Source organism: Apodemus sylvaticus, chromosome X (assembly GCF_947179515.1).
Source record: "Apodemus sylvaticus chromosome X, mApoSyl1.1, whole genome shotgun sequence".
In the NCBI taxonomy this organism is placed as follows: Eukaryota; Metazoa; Chordata; class Mammalia; order Rodentia; family Muridae; genus Apodemus; species Apodemus sylvaticus.
The window spans coordinates 11,714,340-11,736,174 of NC_067495.1; the positions used below are offsets into that span (position 1 = coordinate 11,714,340).

Genomic DNA, 21,835 nt, shown 5'->3' on the forward strand with positions numbered 1-21,835 from the left:
CCCCTCCAATAAGCCCTGGGGCTGAAACAATGTCATGATTGGTCGCCAACACTCATTTCCGCTGATGCCTCTCCCCTCCAATAAGCCCTGGGGCTGAAATAATTTAACGATTAGGGGCAAACCCTCATTTCTGCCGATGCCCTGCTCCTCCCATAAGCCCAGAAGATGAAAAAAAGTCATGATTGGTCGCCAACATTCATTTCTGCTGATGCCTCACCCCTCCCATGACCCGTGGGGTAGAAACGTCCTGATTGGTCCCTAACACTCATTTCCGCTGATGCCCCGCTCCTCCCCATGATTGGTCACCAACACTCATTTCCGCTGATGTCCCACCCCCCAATAATCCCCGGGGCTAAAACAATGTCCTGATTGGTTGTCAACACTCATTTCCATTGATGCCCCGCCTCTTCCTGTAAACCCTGCCCTTAAATACCGAGGTCGTTGGGTGGGAACAGCCATATTGGCTGCTGCCTCCGGCTCCAGCTGAATCCCTCTGGTCTCTTCAGAGGTGCTTTGGGACTGTGGGACTGTGTTCTTTGGAGCCGCCCTGCCCCTCTGAGCAGGTGGGAACTGCTGAGGCTGTTGTGTAAGTGCCACCGCCATGGCCGAAGCTCCTTCTCAAGTGCGACAGAACTATGACTGGCACTGCGAGGATGCCATCAGCACCCATGTCCAGCTGGACCTCTATGCCTCCTACATGTACATGTCGATGGCCGTCTACTTCGACCGTGATGACGTGGCCCAGGAGAACTTCAAGCGGTTCTTCTTGAGCAAGTCACACAGCTGCCGGAGCAGTGCCGAGATGTTCATGAACCTGCAGAACAAGCGTGGAGGCTGTGTCAACCTTCGTGACCTCGCAAGACCAGAGCGCGAGAGCTGGTATGGGGGCTTCCAGGCCTTGGAATGCGCCTTCCACATGGAGATGATGATCAACCAGAGCCTGCTGAACATGCACAAAGTGGCCAAGGAAAAAGGCGACGCCCACCTCTGCCAATTCCTCGAGCAAAACTGCCTGGATCAGCAGGTCCAAGTTCTGAAGGAGATGAGCGGCTACCTGACCACCCTGCGCCAGATGGGGGATGGAGAGCATAACATGGTCGAGTACCTCTTTGAAAAGCTCAGCCTGTCATAAAGTTTCAAGTGGACTGAACCGGGATGCCCCTCTGCCATGGGGTCTGTCTCTGGTCATTACACCTGATGTTCATGTCGGTTTTGAAGCAAAGTTCACTTGTGTTCTGTTTCTGATTAAAATAAAATTTGTTTGTTTGCAGCAAAATTGAAGTTGATGTTTAAATTCTTAACTTTGGGGACTGGGGGTGTAGCCACTCGTCACAGTGTTTATAGTACTCAGGAAACCGTAGCAGGCATCTCAACCATGGCAATAAGCAGGGATATGGTGGTGCAGACCTGAAATCACAGCACCATGGAGTTAGAGGCAGGGATATCAAGTATTCATTGCCATCCTCTGCTTGATAGCAAGGTGGAGGCCCTCCTGAGGTACAGGAGACAGTCCCATAAAATTACACCACTACCAAAAATCCCTCTCTCTGTGGGAAAAATGAATGTGGATCTCACGGGAGTTGTAAAATTGGTGGTCTGGAGAATATCTCCACAGTTTTCCCATTATTTTTTAACTTTGAATATCCAGAAGACTGTTGGCGAGAGGAGGATAGGAGGAGAGCGTGTATGAAGGGGAAACTGAGAGGGGACAGCAATCGGAATGTAAAGTAAATAAATAAATGCGGGCTTGTGTACTGGAGACTTTCCAGAGAGATCTCTGGCCGTCCAGGTGTGAGTGTTCAGGCAAAGGGGAGAGAGTAAGAGCAGGAAGGGGGAGTCGTCTCCACAATCTCCACCACCCCTGCTGCTGCAGCTGGCCTCACCTCAGTCTCTGCCATGCTGTCTCAGCTGCTCCACATCATGCAGCACTGAGTCAGGCTGCACTGGGCTGAGCCAGGAGGCGGGGCAGCTTCAGGTGGTGTTTTGGGAGAGCTGATTTCTTCCCAATGGGCAGCATTACAGCTCTTGTTGACAGAAGCTCTTGGAGGACGGAGTAGTTCTCACACACAGTTATTCTTTCTGGATAGGACTCCTATATACAGTTTGGGGATGGGTCAGGGGCTGAGAGCTTGGGGTACCTTATCTGCATGTGGGAGGGCTTGGTGCTCCTCCTATGTGCCTGCTGAGCACAGACCTCTCTATGGGGCATGGGGGGCGGGGGTTGGGAGCTGTAGCTACATGACAGGAGCCAGGGTCCCAAGGAGTGTAGCCAAACACCTATCTTTCCTTGCAGGCGATAGTCACCTGCTGGGTCACCAGGGCTTCAAGCCTGAGCTCTACCAGTGGCCAGGCTGCCTATCACAGCCCACCACCCCACAAATAAATTAATTCTTAAAAAAGATAGGGGTGGACATCTAGACAATTAAGCGACTTAGTTCTGTGGGATGAACAACAAATGGGTTTCCAGGAGAAGCAGAAGACCAACACATGAAAGAAACAAGAGTGTCAGGACACAGGGAATTTAAAGTAAGGGGAAGAGTGTGGAAGTCCCAAATAGAGAAAAAGGAGAATGAAAATGACAAATTTTATTAGAACTTACAAAGAGCTTCCCTCGAGAGGATGGAAAGACCCCCCCTCCACCCCCAGAGCTGGAGTTCCCTAAGGGGTCTCACAGTCGGGGGCTTAAAGACTTCCAGGGCATTCCACCTTTCAGGTTCCCTACCAGTTCCTGAGGCATACTATTTATGCCAGTCTTTAGCAATTTGTAACAGCTGATGTGTCCTGGAGGAGCATGTCACAACCCTAGTGGAGGCTCCTAAAATAGCCGTCCCTGCTTTTCTAATAGTTGAGCTTAAGATTGTCTGACCCTCCTCCAGGACTCAGTCTCAGAAATCAACACAGACTGTCAGTAGGTTTTATAGTGACTATTGCTGTGCCTGCCTACTGCTATGGTGCTGTTTTTAGGGTGTCAAACAGAAAGAGACCTTCAGGGGTGGGCCATTAGTGCGTACACAGAAAGCTGCTGCAGACCTCAGTTGGCCACAAAGGTCTAAGGCCCAGGGCAGATACTTGATGATTATATACTAACATACAAATGGTAAAATCATGAGAATAACTATAACCTCTACTAAAAACATGACAAACAACACAGTTGGGGAAATGAGCCCTCATTGCTGGAGAATGGGTAAGGAAATCATCAAAACAACAACAATAAAAAAAAACCCAAAACGTCTATAACATCTGCCATAACTGTCAGCAAGGCTGATGAGTCCCGTGCTGCTTTTCTCTATTTTAAGGTGCACACCCTGGAGAAGACCACTGGTATATTAAGCTATTTTCTATTTCTATGATAAAATACTATATCAAAGGTAACTTGTGGAAGAAAGGGTTTGTTTGGTTCATGCTTCCAGAGTTTTAGCGTCCATTAAGATGGAGTAAGGCATTTCAGTGCAATTGGAACCTGAGGGCTCACATCTTAAACCATTAATACAAAGCAGAGCACAAGCTTGAAATGGTGGGTCTCCTAACTCTCAAAGACTTCCGCCAGTATCATATGTCCTCCAACGAGATCAAACCCCCAAGCCTCCTCAGAACAGTGCCACCACATGGGACCAAGTATTCAAATACCTGATACTATGGTGTGTCATCCCATGGAAAACACCACATTCGACTCCGTGGTACCAATCGTCTTCTGAACATATATATATACATATGTATATATATATAATATATATATATATTTCAAAATGAATGTAGTCTAATTTTAAGAGCTTCCATATTTTTCCCACCATCACTACATTGCTTAAGATGTTCCTAGCCTCACAGACTTAAAGTACTAGGATGGGGAATACCCAGAAAGCCCCAACCCACTTAGAAAAGAAAGGTTGTGGTTTCAGGTAAAGGGAGGGGGGACTTATCGGGATGCAAAGTGAATAAGTAAAAAAAAAAATGAAATTAGAAAACCCCTCAAGTCTCTTTAGAGACACTAGGCAATCTCCTAATTGTTACTCCTTATAAAATAAAAAGTTAAATGACATATTTCTGATATATAATAAAATATACCCTACAATTTCAAAAGGGATGACTATAGACATAATGAGGAAAAAGTTGCACCAATCAGTACTGAAACCCAGCAGGGCTAATGCCATCCCCTGTACCTCCATGGTTGATACCAAAGGGCTTACACAGCTGCACCCTCCCGGCTTTGCTGCCTTTAGCATACTATCTATCTCTTGGGCTGGGCCCATCCTTCGAAGTCAGCCATGCTGAATAGATGTTGCACAGTACTGGCATCTCCAACATCTTGGGGTCTCCATGTCAACTGAGGCTTAATTTTCAGGGCTGCATGGTTGGCTTTCTTAGGGTCTCTTGTCCCGCAGGTCCTTCATACACGCACTTGTCTTCCACACACTGCCTAACCCCAGTGGTTCTCTGAAACTGTGAGGGAACAGTCCATGCATGACCCCTTTACTCTTACAGCTGCATGTGACTTCGTGTGACTGTATGTGACTTTACATGACCTTAAAGCCATCGTGGCAACAGTGCCTAGTTTAGCTGTCAGCCTGGCATAACCTTGGCTCCCTTTTGCCAGTTTAACAGCTTTCTGTGTTGTAGCGTTGTGGCATCCCAAATGTCCTTAGGCACTTTTCTTTCACAATACAGAAGCATAGCTGGGTGGGATCTTTTCACAAGGGTACCATATTCTTAGTTGAGTGCACCTCAGGTGTTTCTCTAAGGACATCAACTTCCTCAACAATGACAGCTCCAAGCACAAGCTTTGACAGTGGCCCTAACCTTGTCAGTCTCAGTGGCTTGTACATTCTGTATTTCAATCTGGTCTTTTTTCTGATGTTCATTACAAACATGCACAAGAATGATTACTAATAACCACGTGACAGACTGCAACGCACTTCTCTCTTCGGCTGATTCCATCCCCTGATAGCAGCTTTCCTCAACAGGTATACAGCAACTCTGGCATCTCTAATTCTCAGAGTCTCCAAGGCAATCCAAGCTTAACCTTCAAAGCTTAGTTCACTGGCCTCTCTGGGCCTCCATGCAGGGACACTCCCATGACACACGCCTGGCCTGGACACTTCTCCTTAGCTGCAGAGGGAAATTCCACAATCCTCCCTTTTCAATCCTTGCTCTGAAGTCAGAATCAAATTGCCTATACTGTCAAGTTTTTCTGCATGCTGGTGTGGCCACAAGGCCCCCTCATTCAAATGCAAATCTACCAACTTTCTGGTTTTTACTGCAATAGCTTGGCTATCTGAGAACCCATTTTGTAAACCAGGTTGACCTGAACTCAGAGATTCACCTGCCTCTGCCTCCCAAGTGCTGTTATTAAAGGCAGACATCACCACACGTTGCCCTACACTTTAATTTCTCTTTACAGGTGGGAAGCTTACTTGCATAAGGAGTTACTCTCCAAGGTCACCGCTCCCTTTATTCCTTTAGCTTCAGGCTTTTGTGTACAAAAGTGGGAAGAGGCCTTCTGCTCCTTCGCACTGCATACAAATTATGTGAATTATGTTGCATATCTCTGTCCACTGTCTGGCTATCCTGCCATGTTCTGCTCTGTTGTTCAAATACTGAGTGGCTGTGCTTCCAAACAGAGCATCCTCGGGGTTGCAACCTGTCAAAAGGGAGCAAATAGGGAACACATCCTTTGAAATATTCAAAACAGGGCTCCAGCTGTCTTTCAGAGAATTCAGGCAGATGACTCCATGACTGTTGATGGTGTGGTGATAGATTCTGGTATGGAAGGTAACCTTTGGTAGCTTAAATGGATAATCTGAAGAAAATGTGATGTCCAGGAAAAAAAGACACCACCTTCATATGCAGAAGCTGGTGAAGTAAGTATAGTTGACCTTCATTCATAAATATTATCTCCTTTAGGCCCAGCACCTTAGTCAGGAGGAGGATCCAGGGAGATCTCAACTAGCTCCTGAATTCTTTTAGCATTAGTGGGTAACTTAGAAGGCATTTTGCTACAGAGTTTGGTGTTTTTCTTCTGCTGGGTGGCAGAAGGTTTTCTTTCTTCCTGTTCCCCAGGCACTGGAGCAGCAGGGTCTCCCCGGTCTGCATCTGAACTGCCACAGCTGGTGCTGGGGCTCTCATGGTCTGACCTTTGCCTGTCACTGGACATCTTGGTGAAGTTATGTCTGGGATAAATGTCTTGGCTGCTCGTGCACGCAGCCCTCTCATGCTCCACTATGCTGTGCGGGAGGGAGAGTGCCGAGGAACCTTCCTTGAGAAAATGGATGCAGCCTGGGTGGGTATCTGAGCAGGGACTCTGGGCGAGGAGGCAGAAAAAAAGCAGCCTTGGAGGCTCAGACCCAGGACTGTGGAACATCCAAAGTCACAGATGGTTGTGTAGTGCTGCACTGCTGCAGCAGGAAGGTGGCACCAACCTGCGCTCCTGGAGCCACTGTGGAGTGGGCGCTCTGGGACCCGGGAGACCCCAGGGCACTCCAAGAAACACAGGCTTCAATGTAAGATATTCTCCATAAATTCCTAAAAGTCCCTGATTCTAGATGAGGGCCCGATGATAGTGTCTATTTTAATTGCTTAAGTAGGACTTCCCCTATTTTAGGAACATTTTTTTAAGATCCAAAAGCACCATAAAACGGCTTTATAAATAATGCGTTTTTAAAGTTCTTTAGCTCCCTTGTTATTACCCCATTGTTGCTTTCTCAAACTTTGTCTAGGAATGATCTGATTCCAGGGAGATTTAGGAAGGATCTGAAGACAGGCACTCTTCTGAAAAAGCCAACCACCACTGGAAAAATGGCCCTGAACAAGAGAAAGAATCCATACCTAAATTTCAGAGATCATGCCTATGAAAGGCCAACGAATAAGAAACACAAACACACTGCCTATATATGCACATATATCTAGTGACTTTCATGTTGTGCTTCCAGAAGAAGAATCTGAATGTTCTTTCTAGACCAATCACAAAAATCAACCCGGCCACAAACAGAACATTTCCAATATCCAATTTCCAACTGCTTTGTCAAAAAAGAGAATCATTCCAACGAACAGAAAGAAAAAAACCACGCTCCAAATCCTGTTAAGCCCATGCGTATTTTCTGCATATCCGTGAGTCTGAGACGGACGTTATGCTGGCAGCGCAGGCTAGGATCCTGGTGCCTCGCTGCCCACGCAGCCTGGTCCCGAGAAGAGCCTCGGCGATGCTGCCCAGGCCCAAGACGCCAAGTGTCTTTAGGAACATCTTATAAAATACTTTATTTTTTTAATATCATGTGTATGAGTGTGTAACTGAGAATGTGTCGGATGTGCCATGGGCATGCAGTGCACAAGGAGGCCAGGATAAACTCACACAGAGGGAAGCAAAGCAAGTAATAAACTGAATGCAAATATGGCCTGCTCTTTCTATAGAGTGCATATACCTGGCCTTACTTAAGGGTCCTTTCACTTACACAGCCCTGTAATGATTCTTTTTGCTTAAGTTTATATAGCTCACACAAGAGAGATCTGCCTGCCTCTGCCTAGTTGCCAAGTTTTGGAACTAGTGGTATGTCTACCACATGCATCATCTTTTGTTTTTTTAAAGATGTGTGTGTGTGTGTGTGTGTGTGTGTGTGTAAATTTAATATTTAAACTATCTTGTGCAAAGGGACTTCCTTTTCTGGTCCATTCTATTTTCTCATCTGTATGCTTCATATGCCTTTATTGGCATCTCCATCTTCCGGGTTAGGAAAAGTTCCTTTTTTTCTTCTTTCTTTTCAAAAGCAGGTTCTTTCATTGAAAAAGGAAGTAAAACCATTTTATGATACAATTGAAGATTTATATGGAAAATATTTCTGATATAATAGAAGAGATATATAGAAAAACACGTTAAAATGGACAATTTTCATGGAAAATTGAAGAGTAAAGTGGTAGACACAAAAACATTGCTAAGTTAATTGAAAAAGGAAGTAGAAATATTTTGTGATAGAATGGAAGATTACATGGAAAATATTTCTCATAAAATTTGTGAAATATGTAGAAAAACATGTTAAAATCAAGGATTGTCATGGAAAATTATACAGATAAAATGAGAGGCATAAAATAATTCTAAGTTGGTTGAAACTGGAACCAGAAACATGTTCAGGTAAAATTGAAGATGTGCATGGAAAATATTTTGACAAAATTCAAGAAATATATAGAAAAACACATTTAAATTGACTATTTCTTGTTAAATTATACAGATAAAATGGTAGACAAATAAAACATTTCTAAATTAATTGAAGGTGGAATTAAAAATATTTTGTGGTAAAAACAGAAAGTTACATTGAAAACATTTCTGATAAAAAAGAAATACATAAAAACATGTTAAAATTGGGGATTATCACAAAAATTAATGCAGATAAATGGTAGACATATAAAAATTACTACATTAATTGAAAGAGGAATTACAAACATTTTCTGATAAAATTGAAGATTTACATGAAAAATATTTCTGTTAGTGTATGTTGTTTTATTGGGGAATTGAATCCATTGATGTTAATGAATAGTGATTGTTGCTTCCTGTTATTTTTGATGTTATTTTTATGCCTGTATGGCTATCTTCTTTTGAGTTTGTTGGGAGAAGATTACTTTCTTACTTTTTCTAGGGTGCAGTTTCCCTCCTTGTGTTGACATTTTCCATCAATTATCCTTTGTTGTGCTGGATTTGTGGGAAGATATTGTGTAAATTTGTTTTATCATTGACTATCTTGGTTTCTCCATCTATGGTGATTGAGAGCTTTCCTGGGTATAGTAGCCTGGGCTGGCATTTGTGTTCTCTTAGGGTTTGTATGACATCTGCCCAGGATCTTCAAGCTTTCTTGGTCTCTGGTGAGAAGTCTGGTGTAATTCTGATAGGCCTGCCTTTATAAGTTACTTGCCCTTTTCCCCCTTACTGCTTTTAATATTCTTTCTTTGTTTAGTGCATTTGTTGTTTTGATTATTATGTGCTGGGAGGACTTTCTGGTCTGGTGCAGTCTGTTTTGTGTTCTGTAGGCTTCTTTTATGTTCATGGGCATAACATCTCTCTCCTTAGGTTAGGGATGTTTTCTTCTATGATTTTGTTGAAGATATTTGCTGGCCCTTTAAGTTGGAAATCTTCACTCTCTTCTATACCTATAATGCTTAGGTTTGGTCTTCTCATTGTGTCCTGGAGTTCCTGGATGTTTGGGGTTACAAGCTTTATGCATTTTGCATTTTCTTTGGCTGTTGAGTCAATGTTTTCTATGGTATCTTCAGCACCTGACATTCTTTCTTCTGTCTCTTATATTCTGTTGTTGATGCTTGAATCTATGACTCCTGAAATCTTTCCAAGGTTTTCTATCTCCACAGATGTCTCACATTGAGATTTTTTCTTTGTTTCAACTTCCATTTTTAGATCCTAGATAGTTTTGTTTAGTTCCTTCACTTGTTTGTGTTTTCCTGTAATTCTTTAAGGGATTTTTGTGTTTCCTCTTTTAGGGTTTCTGCCTGTTGACCCATGTTCTCCCTTATTTCGTTAAGGGATTTTTGTGTTTCCTCTTTAAGGGCTTTTACCTGTTGACCCCTGTTCTCCTGTATTTCTTTAAGGGAGTTATTTAAGTCCTTCTTGAAACCCTCAAACAGCATCATGAGATATGATTTTTAATATAGCTCTTGCTTTTCTGGTGTGTTGGGGTATCCATGGCTTGCTGTGGTGGGAGAACTGGGTTCTGATGTTGCCAGGTAGCCTTGGTTTCTGTTGGTAGGGTGCTTGTGCTTGCCTTTCACCATCTGGTTACCTCTGGTGCTGGTTGGTCTTGCTGTCTCTGGATGGAGCTTGTCCCTCCTGTGGGCCTGTAAGCTTGTGTCCATACACCTGGGAGACCAACTCTCTTCTGTCAGGGTCTGTGCACAGAAGGCTGTGGAGACACCTGGCTCCTTGGTATAAATGGAAGCCTGAAGGCCTCTGTCCAAGCTGCTCCATGGATCATATGGCCCTGTGCTCCTAGCTCTTCCCCGCCAGAGAAAAGGTGGAGATCTCACCTCTGAGCTCAGAAGTGAAAGCAATGCTGGGAGATAACTCTCTCCTGGTGTATTGTGCACTGAAGGCTATGGAGCTACCTGGCAGGAATACTTCCATTCAAGCTGCTTCACTGATCATGTTGTAAAATTTTCTTTTATGATTTTGTTTAAAATATTTCCTCTGCTTTTGAGAGGGGTTTCTTCTCTTTCCTCTGTTCCTATTAATCTTAGATGTGGTCTTTTCATTGTATCTGAGATTTCCTGTATGTTTTCTGTTAGTTTTTAAATTTAACATTTTTGAGTTGCTGTATCCATTTCTTCTATCATGTCTTCAATACCTGAGAGTCTTTCTTCCAGCTCTTGTGTTCCATTGGTAAAACTTGCCACTGTAGTTTCTGTCCATATTCTCAGCTTTTCATTTCCAGAATTTATCCATTTTGGGTACCTTCATTAATTCTCCTTCCATGTTCAGAACTTGAAAAGTTTTATTCATTTCTTTTCAATGTTTGTATTTGCCCAAATTTCTTTCAGGTGTTATTTCTGCATTACGACACTCTATCACCTTCTTACTGGCTGTTTCAGGGACCTTTTCTGGAACTTTGGCTATGTTGGAATATTCAGGACTGCTGTGGGAGGAGAGCTGGGCTCCAGTGGAGGCATATTGTCCAGGCTGTGAAGGATTGTGTGTTCATGCTGGAATCTAGTCATTTATAGTTCTGGGTGATGAATCTGGTTTTTCATTTCCTTGGTGAGTTTTCTGTTCCTTTGTTTCTGCTTGGACCAAGCCAGCTCAGTCAGTCTTCAGGGTCTCAAGGGCAGGAGTGAAGACTGAAAAGAAAAAGATGAATTGACAACATTATGACATGACTCCAACTTGTGCTAAGGCCTATGTGGCTTTAATTTTTTTCAAGCCAGCTTTCATACCATTTTAGGTCCTAGCAGAGAATAGGGTCAGTTCTTTGATCAAAGACAAAGTGATTAAACAAGGTAAAGAACAAAGAGATCACACCAGGTAGCAACCAAAAAAAAAAAAAAAAAAAAAAAAAAAGCAAAGAAACAAAGTCCCAAAGTCACTGGGTCTGGGTCTTATCAGGATTACCAAGACAAAAGGGAAGTCACACATTCCTTGGCTGTCTACACCTTGATCATTGCATTACATAAATGTGAATATTCTTTTCTGAGCCTACTTCCTTGAGCCCAGTGACAAGGCCTTGCCAAATTTCTATAACCTGCACCAAAAGCTCTCCACATTTCTCCCTTTTATTTCATAAACAAGACTGACAGTGTCTCTGTCTTAGGTTATTCTGACAAAAATGCCTTCCATACCAGTCGTGGAATTAGCATTTTCAAAAGCAATGCTATTCTGCCCTAGGTTGGTATGGCACTGTACAGAATTTACCAATCATTAGCTGTGAGCCTGTAAATGATTCTCTGGGAATCCCTTTTTAGTTTCAAGCTATGTATTTGGGCCACCAAATACAAGTTTACCACAATGGGCAGGAGTAGAAGTATTCCCAGGACATGCATGATCAAGCTGTATAAGCCATTCTTTAAGTTTGACCAAGATGGAAATACTGACCTTGAGCCATGAATAATTTTATCAGCAATTTCTGCAGCATAAAAATGCAGTGAAACAGCATTCTTTAAATTCAAAATCTCAGTATACAAAGTTAAAACATCCACAGAGGTGTAAGAATTACGTCAATTACCTTGCGAGTGTCTTTGAACTTTTGCCCAACTATAGTAATTCTCATTGTAAACATTAGAAGAGACACAAATACACTGGTGTTCAACATGACACTCAAGATGGCCTCCTCTCTAATTATTTGAATAATATCATAATGAGCATCAATTCGCTGTTCCAAATGTCTCTTTAAATCTTCTTGCTGATACTCAGAGCATTAGCAACAAATTTTTACCTAATAATTAACAAAAGTAGCTGACTTACTTCTTGTGTCAAAGCAATTGCAAAAGCAATGGTGCTAGCTATCAATGTAATTAAAGCTGCTATACCAGCTATAATCAAGCCCACTACCCTCTTGCTTCTGCTTAAAGCCTGACTCACTTCTTTCAGTACCTGCAAGCTTTTTTCAACACACCAAGGTGTTGGGGTTTTGTCTAAGCTCCACCCCACACCTACCTGGCAATAGCCAGGTATGCCCCGCCCCAGAGATCTGGCCCACTATAAGAGGGGCTACTTGCTCCTCCTCTCTCTCTTTGCTCACTGCTCTCCCACATACTCTTACCTCTCTGCCCCTGGGGCTCTTCCCCCCCCCTCCATGTGGTCATGGCCGGCCTCAACTCTCTCTCTCTCTCTCTCTCTCTCTCTCTCTCTCTCTCTCTCTCTCTCTCTCTCTCTCTCTCTCCACTAACTTCCATCCCCTATTCTGAATGAACTCTATTCTATACCATGTCTGTGTGTGTGTGGTCCCTCAGGGGCAGAGGTGCCCAGGCAAGGGCCCGCCTGGACACCTTCCCCCACGCCGCCTAGCCACACTCACCTAACCCCTATACCCCCCACCTTTAAGCCTCATCATCCTGCTGAATCAATCATCCTAGTAACCCTGAATCCTTCATCCTAGTAACCCTGACTCCTTCATTAAATCCTTCATTACTCCTTCACAAGGTCCTGTAATATTCACAGGCAATAAAACAAAAGCTGGTTGATAGACCACTATCACAGACATGCTAGATTTCAACACATAAACACCATCAGATAGTGAACAATCAACAAAACTTGATTTACTGTCAAATTTCTTGAAGTGGTCCAAAAAGTTCTCCACACTGCTTCTTCCTTCCTGAACTTAGGAAAGTGTATGGCTGTGTGTTCCCTGAGAGGATAAATTCTGTGAATCTATTTCCCTGGCCAGCTCAGCTGCTTTGTTCCCAGTGAAAGCCTGCTGAGGTTGCCTGTTATATGGATAATGAAATGAGTTGGGCAAAGGAAGTTTGGGAGAAAAGATTTTGAATCCATTGAAGATGAGGTCAGAGAGGAAAGAGACTGCAGCAGGTTTCCTGCTACACAGCTGAAGATAAACCTGGGAGAACGTTTGGATGTGGAGTTACAGAAGGAGAAGTATGAATTGGGCTTCAGACTTCAGTCTATTGCTTTCTCAGGCAGGAGTCCTCCTTGGGTTATCAGGGGGTGGCTGTGGGTTTTGGAGGCTGGGACCAAGCAAGGACAAAGGAGGTTGGAATGGGAAGATCTGTGGACACCACAGAAAAGGGAATCAAGGGGCAGGGTGGGCAGTTAAGACTGCCATAATTATTCTTCAGAAGAGCTGGGGATGAGACTGCAGTTAGGATCTGGGGAAACAGGAGAGGAGAAGATCTTCAGTCAGCCCCTTAACCTTGTTCTTAACTATCCTGATCCACTTGAGATGTACTGAAGCAAGCAACTTTAGATCGAGCACATAGTCTCCTGTGCTTCCTGGTAAATGGAGTTAGGTGAGTCACCACTGCTGTAACAGTGCATAGATTTCTGCAAATATGCCATCGTGAGGCGTTTTAGTCACGTGTCAGTTTGTGCTGCAGGGATGCCACAGAGCACTGCTTCAGTTATACAGGCCTATGCTGTGATCTCCTATCCATTCTTGTTCAGTCAGGGTTTGGGTAAGTGCTACTGGAGCATTCTCAGGTCCTCTGCTTTCTTGTCTGTTATCCTCATGTAAGGGACAGTGCTTCTTGGTAAGCTGCATCTAGGAAAGTAAGTTCTGCTTTGTAAAAGTAGCATAATCGTCACTGTGTCCTTAACAATCACTGTACATTAGGGTCTTAGGTGCTCCTGTTCACAAATAAGCACCTTCAGAGTTGCAGAAGTAATCTCTCCAGCACTGTTGTAGACAGAGCTTAGATAACTCTACAACAGTAGCACATTGCTGTTTGCAAATATGCCACCATTGGCTGTTTTAGTCACAGGAACTTTTTGTTTTTTCCAAGGACGCCTCTTTGTCCAGCTTCAGTGACTGATGCTTTTGCTGTGCTCTCCACTTCCATTCTTGTCACTCAGTCAGTCATAGGTCAGGGATCTGCCCTTTTGTAAGTCAGTCACCACTTCTGTTACAGTACATCTCCATGACATCCACCATTATGCCATACATCTTCCTGCTGTCCAAGGACAACACTTTTCAATGTGTTGTTGACAATCACTATCCATGCTGGAACCTATGCATTACAGTTCTCTGGAAACCAACTTCAGACTTGTCCAAGTAATCTCCTGTGCTTCTTTACAAATGACATTTAGAAACCACTGCAGTAGCAGTAAGTGGGTATAGGCCAATACGCTCTTGGGTTGCAATTCAATATCACGTTCATGTGCTTTCCTAAAGTGGTACTGAGGGCTGATTCAGGTGTGAATGGGAATACTGTGCTCCTCTCTGCCATTCCTGTCCACCCAGTGGCCTGTTTTAGTGCCACTATAATGTGCTTTTTAATACTTTCCTGTAAATCTATTCAGACCTGAGTTATAGTACTTGTGCTAGGATTCTGGCTAAGCTCCACCCCACAGTCACCTGGCAACAGCCAGGTATGTCCCTCCCCAAAGGGACCTTGCAATAGCCAGGTATGCCCCTCCCCACAGTTACTTGGCAACAACCAGGTAGGTCTGGCCCACTAGAACAGGGGCTGCGTGCCCACTCCTGCGTCCCCCCTCTCTTGCCTCTCTTACTCTCCTCTTTCCCGCTCTCTTGCCCTCCTGGGCTCTTCCCTTCCTGCTCCTCTCCCCCTCTCTCCACTTGGTCATGGCCGACCTCTACTCTCCTTCTCTCTGCCTTTCCCTACCTCTACCACCCCCTTAACTCCCTTCCCCATGCCCAAAATGAACTCTATTCTATTCTATAGCTTCCTGTGGCTGGTCCTGAGTGGGAAGGGAAGCCTCAGCATGGCCCCGCTGATGAACCCCCTTCCCCACACCCCATGGAGCACATTCTCACACTGCTTTCTTATGATCACAACAACTGGTGCATCTTAACATTCCTGTTTCAGGAAGTTCATGGTGTTGGCAAAGTGTTTCCATTTTCACCATGTTCCTAACAAATCCCCTTCCACTGTGAACAAACTCTCTGCTATTCTCAAGCAAGCAACTTCAGAATTGCATGAGGAATCTGGTAAGCTTTGTTGTCATGGAGTTTAGATATTGATGCAGCCGTCATCGACATAATAGTGTGCAAATATGCCATTCTGAGGTGCTTTGTCCTGTGTGCATGCTTTGAAAGGATGCCACTGTACTGTTTCAGTTATATACTTGTGTGATGTGCTGCCCTCTATTCCACTCTTGTTCAATCAGTGTCCTGGCACAATGCTTTGAAAAGCATATCATTTCCTCTGCTTTCCTGTAAGTCATGTTTCCCTCCTGTGAAACAGCCCTTCTCTGTTGTAACACCATTGCTATTACAAAGCTCTTGTTGTGAAAGTGTGACAACATTCTTTCTTTCTCACCTTCTTCAATTTGTTAGCATGGTGTGATGGTTTCTATATGCTCAGCCCTGGGTGTGGCACTATTAGAGGGTGTGGCGTTGTTGGAGGTGGGTGTGGGCTATAAGACCCTCGTCCTAGCTATCCAGAAGCTAGTCTTTCACTAGCAGCCTTCAGATAAAGATGCAGAACTCTCAACTCCTCCTGCACCATGCCTGCCTGGATGCTGCCATGTTCCTGCCTTGATGATAATGGACTGAACCTCTAAACCTTTAAGCCAGCCCAATTAAATGCTGTCCTTATGAGAGTTACCTTGGTCATGGTGTCTGTTCACAGCAGTAAGACCCTAACTAATTCACACGGCTTGCATGATGTAGTGTTTCATTTCCTGTTGTCTGTTAACGTTCCAGGCTATTTTTTGCTCACCTTTTGTTTTTTTTAAACACAGGTTCTTTTCTCATACTATATACTCAGAATACCGTTTCCCCTCTCTCAACACCTCACAGTTCCTTTCCACTTCCTCTGCCATCTCTTCCTTTCTGTCTCTCCTTAGAAAAGAACTGGCTCCTTAGAGATAAGAACAAACATAACAAAATAAAATATAATAAGATAAAAAGAAAGGCATCATATGAAAGGTGGAGATGAGAAGCTAACAAAATAACAAGAGAACCCCAGGAGCGGGCAAAGAATCAGAGACTCCCTTGAGCACACATTCAGGCGTCCCTTCAAAGCTTTAAGCTGAAAATTATAGTATGGATGCAAAGGCTCATCTGCAGACTGGTTTAGGGACTGGGCTTGCTGCTTCAGTCTCTGTGAGTTCTTATGAGAGTTGGCCATGTGGACTTAGAGGGCATCATGCCCTCCGTCTTGGTGTCCTCCATCCCCTCCATCTCTTACACTCTGTGGGCTTCCCTGAACGCTGGGGGCAGGGATTGGATGGAGACATCTCATTTAAGGCTCTGTGTTCCAAGGTGTCTGTCTGTCTGTCTGTCCGTCTGTCCGTCTGTCTGTCTGCCTGTCCATTCATCTGTGTGTGTGTGTGTGTGTTCTGGTCATTGCATATTTTCCCTTCTGATGCAGATGGAAACTTCTTTGGGTATGGCTGAATGAGACATTGATTTATAAATATGGCAGAGTATCACTAGGAGCCATCTTATAGTTACTTCCAGAGAATAGATGGCCTGGGGAAAAACTAAATACTACTGGTTTAAAAAAATGATCACTATGTTCTTAACAAACCCAATCTACTTGGGAATGTGTGGAGTGCTTTTCTGAAGCGCACAACTTCATAGTTGTGTGAGTAATCTCATGTATTTGTTGAGGATGGAGTTGAGATATCACTGTGTACACTTGTGTAGCACTTTCAGAATCACATGGCTGTGATTTCCAAAGGTGCCACTGTGTACTGCATGAGACTTGGACACATAAGCTGTGCTCTCCTGTTCCATTCTTGTTTAGTCAGCATACTGCAGCAATGCTACAGGAATATTCTCATTTTCTCTGCCTTTCTGTAAATCTGTGCTGACTTGGGTGACAGTACTTCTCTGCTGTAAAGTCCATCGGTATAACAAAGCTCTTGCTGCTGTAAAAGTGATTCCATTTTCCCTGTGCTCTTACAATCCTGGTCTAGCTAGCAACATAGGTGCTGCTGTGCCGAAACAAGCAGCTTGGCAGTTGTAGCAGTACTCTTGCTTCCTTGTAAATGGAGTTTGCACATCACTGCAGTAGCAGTACCCAGGTATAGGCCAGCATGCTCATGTGTGGTATTTCAATATCACCTGTGGGTATTTCCCCAAAATTCCTCTGTGTACAGCTTCAGCTATGGAAGCACATGCTGTGCTCTCTTTTCTTCTTCTTGTTCAATCAGTGTCCTGGTGCAGGGATAAAATAATAATCTGATCTCCTCTGCATTTCTCCAGGTCAAGCCCTGTCTGTCCCTTTGTGGTAGAGCACTCCTCCGTTGTAATGTGCATTGGCAGAACAACGTCCTTGCTATTATAAAATTTTCCACCATTTTTCTCTGTGCTCTTAACAATCTTATTGTACTTAGGAATGCATGCACTGCTCTTCAGAAGCAAGCAGACTCAGTGCTTCAGAAGCAATCCCACGTGCTTTCTTGTGACAGAATTTAAGAGTAGCTGCAGTAGTAGCACATCAGCTTTTGCAAGTGTCCTGCTTCAGTTTTAGAGGGGCAAGTATGCTGTGCTTTTCTTTCCTATCCTTGTGCAGTCATAGGTGCATATGGGCCTGGATCATGATATCTGCTGTTGTCTCTGTTGAGTCAATGTTTGGTTCCTTGGTTTCTGCTTCTTCCTGGACTTTGGGAGAGTGTGGCGCCTGTGTGCTGTCTGATAGGAAATTTTCCGTGAACAGATTTCCCTGGCCTGTTCAGCTGGAATGTTCCCAGGGAAAGCCTGCTGGTGCTAGAGGCAGAGATAATGAGCTGAGTTGGGGGAGAGAGGTTCGGGACACAGGTCTTTGTGACCATTGGGAGATGGGGTCAGAGAGGTCAGAGACTGCAGCAGGTTTTCTGCTACCCATCTGGGGATGAGACTGGGGGACCGGATCTCAGGTGCAGTAGGAGAAGTATGGATCTGCCAAAGGCTTACTTGGTGTACTCACAGTTTAGTATTTTTTTTGTTAAGATTTATTTATCTATTTGTTTGCTTGTTTGTTTACTTAGTTACTTACTTATTTTTGTACATGAGTTCACTGTCATCTTCAGACACACCAGAAGAGGGCATCAGATCTCATTACAGGTGGTTGTGAGCCACCATGTGGTTGCTGGGATTTGAACTCAGGGACTCTGGAAAAGCAGTCAGTGCTCTAACCCACTTAGCTATCCCCTAAGCCTCAGTTTAGTATTTTTATGGGATTCCTGCGTATATGAAGGAGTGGGTCTGATTCTTGTGCCTTCTCTTGAGGCTCTTGTGCTGGTTTGCCATGGCCAACTCCAATGTAATGGGCTTTGTTTAAGGCACTATATTTTATCTTGTTAACATCAACAAAAAAAAAAAAACCCACCATCACATATGTTCTGAAGTGGACCAGGTTTGTTCAGAACACGAGGGAAATGAAAGCACTTTTACAATAATGACAATGTTCTTATACCTATGCAGCTGACAAAAATACTGTTGGCCTTAAGGGAAAGTACAAGACATGTGATTTATTTTATTTATTATTTTATTTTTATTATTTATTTTTGGTGTAGAAGAAATGTTACTTTCTTTCTATTTTTAATAAAATTTTAATCCTTTTTATAGTCCAGACTTCATCCCCTTTAAGGTATGTCTTCCTTCCTGTGACCCATCCCATACCTCCTTTCCCCATGTCCTGTGTCCAATTCAATGTTCCTACACACACACAGACCTCCTCACTCCCTGGGCCCCAAGTCACTCGAGGGTTGGGTGCATCTTCTTTCACTGAGGACAGACCCAGCAGTCCTCTGCTGTATATGTGTTGGGGGCCTCATATCAGCTGCTGTATGCTGCCTGGTTAGTGTCTGAGATATCTCAGGGGTCCAGGTCAGTTGAGATTGCTTTTTTTTTTTTTTTAAATTTGACTCATAACATCTTTTTATTAAACAACTCTCAACTACAAAAAAAAAGCAGACAAAGAAACAGAAAGGACTAAAGAATAAATTTATTTTTAAGAGGAAAGTGGATTTTGAGTTCGAGGCCATCCTGGAGTACAGAGTGAGTTTCAGGACAGCCAGGGGCTACACAGAGAAACCCTGTCCCAAAAAATAAAAAAAAAATTGTTTTAAATTGTAACCAATGCACATGTCTTAATAGTTTTTAAAAACTATTTTTGTAATTTTTGAGTCATGCTGGGGAAAGAGTTTTCTAAGTACCTTTCAAAATTATTTTCAGGGATCTTCCCCTTAAGTCATTTCTGTTCCCTTCCTTAAGACTCCAGAAACACAATGGTCTGGAACTGAGCACTGGCTGTTCCTCGCTGCTCTGTGTGCAAGTGCATGCGCCTCCTTCCCCAGGTGCTAAACCTTTACACGTCCCGGAGTTTCCATAATCATAAATATTATATATAACAGATAAAAAATCAGAACATTAAAAATACTGAAAACTCTTAAATGTTGTAAAAAGTAAAGTCCCTTTCACTTGCCTGAGAATATCTGAGGCTATTTAAAGATTCAATCTTAAAATTTAGTCAAAGATAGCAGCTTGTACATTATTCACATGGTACAACAGAACGTTGAACAGTAAAATATAAAGAAAAATATTTATACTTAAGATTTTGAGTTTTTATATTTATTATTAAATCTCAATTTCAAACCAAAAACATGTATCCTGTTTGTAACTTTTAGGAGGAAATTAAAAAGCTGAAAAGGGAACTGAAAAATTTGATCCTTGATTTTTTGAAGAAATTGAAGTGCTGACGTACAATTATAAGGAAGAAATGAAAAAGAATATCCTATTAGAAGCGAAGTTAAAAAAAAGTTTCAGAACAATTTGGATTTGAACTGTCTAGCCCTCTTGTTGTTTCTGAACAGCCAGAAGATGGAGAAAGTACTAATAGTTTCCCTATCTATTAATGACTTGTTTAACTTTAGATTTAAAACTATTTTATGAGTTAAGTCTCAGCTGGAAATCAAGCAGTTCCCGAACTACAGAATTTACATCTCAAAATATTGTATATTTTGCTTAAAAATAAAATCATATTTAGTTTTTACTTGTTAGAAAATTATATTTTTGAAGACTTCAGTAATATATGATTATACAGCTATGATAAATATTCCTATTTTCATAATGTCTTAAAATTTTGAAAAGCATAAGGGTAAGCTTATAACAATTTTACTATTTAAAATTGATTATTTTATATTTATTTTTGTGTTAAGATATTCAAATTCTAACTATGATTTCTATAGATACGTAGAAACCTGTTTAGAAGTTGACATATATTTTGCCAAACAGCTAGCAACATTAAATTGAAGGTTCAACCTCTGTAAACACGACAAACTTGTCAATATTAGAAAATCACAGTAATCCCAACTATTATTTTCATTTTACACATCAAGTATTATGTCTTTGAGCCTATCAAATTTCTGTTTATCTACTTTCAAAAACTGATTAAACAAAGACTGGTTATCAAAAGCACAGTCATATTTGTTCAGGTTCATGTTAATTATAACTGATTTGGTATTCATGTAAGTATCTGGAAGTGGCCAGAATAAAGCAAGATGGTGGCGGTGGACCTTAATTAAAAAGCCGTCACAGCAATGCCACACAATCTCTTCAATCTGACCCTCTCTGCAGTCTTCAAACCAGGACAGCAGGTTCATTGTGTTTCAGTGTAGGCAGATTTCCGACCTGGAACGTTCCATGTGGTGGAAGAAAATGTAATGGGTATTTCTTGCTTCCTAGCCCATATGGGTTTCCATTGATATTTGTTCCTATCAGCTCCAGAGTTTGCTCTAAGAGATCTGACAGGGGAACAACACTAATTTCCAAAACTCCAGGATCATCAGGATGATGCCTTAGTACCAGGGCAATTCCAAACTCATAATTGACTACAGATGAGTGCCAGCAATATTGTTTGCTGTTCTTTTCTACTGGTACCCAACCAGGAATGTGCCCGTTTTCATTAGGTACTGGCTTCCCGTTCTGTTTTTCTATTTCCTTTGCTGGTATCCAGCACTCTGGGATAGGCTTGAAGTCTTCCTCTTTTGTGCTTTCTTTTGAATGTAGAAATTTTTTAAATCTTTGTCTGCTTACTTGTTAGGTGTTCTTCCTAGTTGAGCCCAACGGTATGGCTGACCTCTGTAGTTAGTGACATAGCAGCGTGTTCCGTCCACTTTTTCTGTTGCAACCGCATTGTACACATCTGCATCAAATGCCTTTTCACTTAGTATTTCAGTTGCCAAAACTTTAAATGGCTGATGATCCCACTTGGCTGAAGGCTCAGCATTTACGTCTGTCACAAACACACATGGCATCTTCCACTGCACAGAGCCTAGGTGGTTCATGGTGCCCACGCGCAACCTGTCTCCACTGCGCTGGGACCCCGGGGGAAGAGGTCTGCAGCAACAAGCAGAAAGAATACAAACACCATCCAGAGGATCCAAACAGCCGAGACTGCTGTTCTTACCATAGGGTCTCCTTCCTCCTCAGCTTCTTCCAGCCTTTCCTCAATTCAACCACAGGAGCCCCAGGCTTCTGTCCATTGGTTGGGTATCTGCATCTGGCTCTTTCGGCTGCTTGTTGGGACTCTTGGAGGGCAGCCATGCTAGGCTCCTGTCTGCAAGCACACCACAGCACCAGGAACAGTCTCAGGCCCCAGGGCCTCCCCTTGAGCTGGATCCCAATGTGGGCCTGTCACTGAACCTACTTTCCCTCAGTCTCCACTCCATCTCTGCCCCTGCAGTTCTTTCAGACAGCAACAATTATGGGTCAGAGTTTTTGACTGTGGGATG

The 21,835-nt window shown here is 43.0% G+C and overlaps 1 protein-coding gene and 3 pseudogenes across 1 annotated transcript; 1 reads left to right on the top strand and 3 right to left on the bottom strand.

Moving 5' to 3' along the window:
- The first annotated feature begins 601 nt into the window (after positions 1–601).
- LOC127675210 (ferritin heavy polypeptide-like 17) lies at positions 602–1,132 on the top strand. The gene has a single exon (XM_052171221.1). It carries the CDS (start codon positions 602–604, stop codon positions 1,130–1,132), a length of 531 nt encoding a protein of 176 aa, XP_052027181.1.
- A 4,327-nt stretch (positions 1,133–5,459) lies between these two features.
- LOC127675520 (ubiquitin-conjugating enzyme E2 E3-like) lies at positions 5,460–6,148 on the bottom strand (annotated as a pseudogene).
- A 457-nt stretch (positions 6,149–6,605) lies between these two features.
- Positions 6,606–16,242, bottom strand: LOC127675521 (vesicle transport protein GOT1B-like; annotated as a pseudogene).
- A 4,186-nt stretch (positions 16,243–20,428) lies between these two features.
- On the bottom strand, positions 20,429–21,388 carry LOC127675204 (uncharacterized protein C12orf29 homolog; annotated as a pseudogene).
- Positions 21,389–21,835: the final 447 nt, after the last annotated feature.

Bases quoted from the DNA above. Each gene is read 5' to 3' on its own strand.
- LOC127675210 (XM_052171221.1), top strand. From the start codon at position 602: ATGGCCGAAGCTCCTTCTCAAGTGCGACAGAACTATGACTGGCACTGC.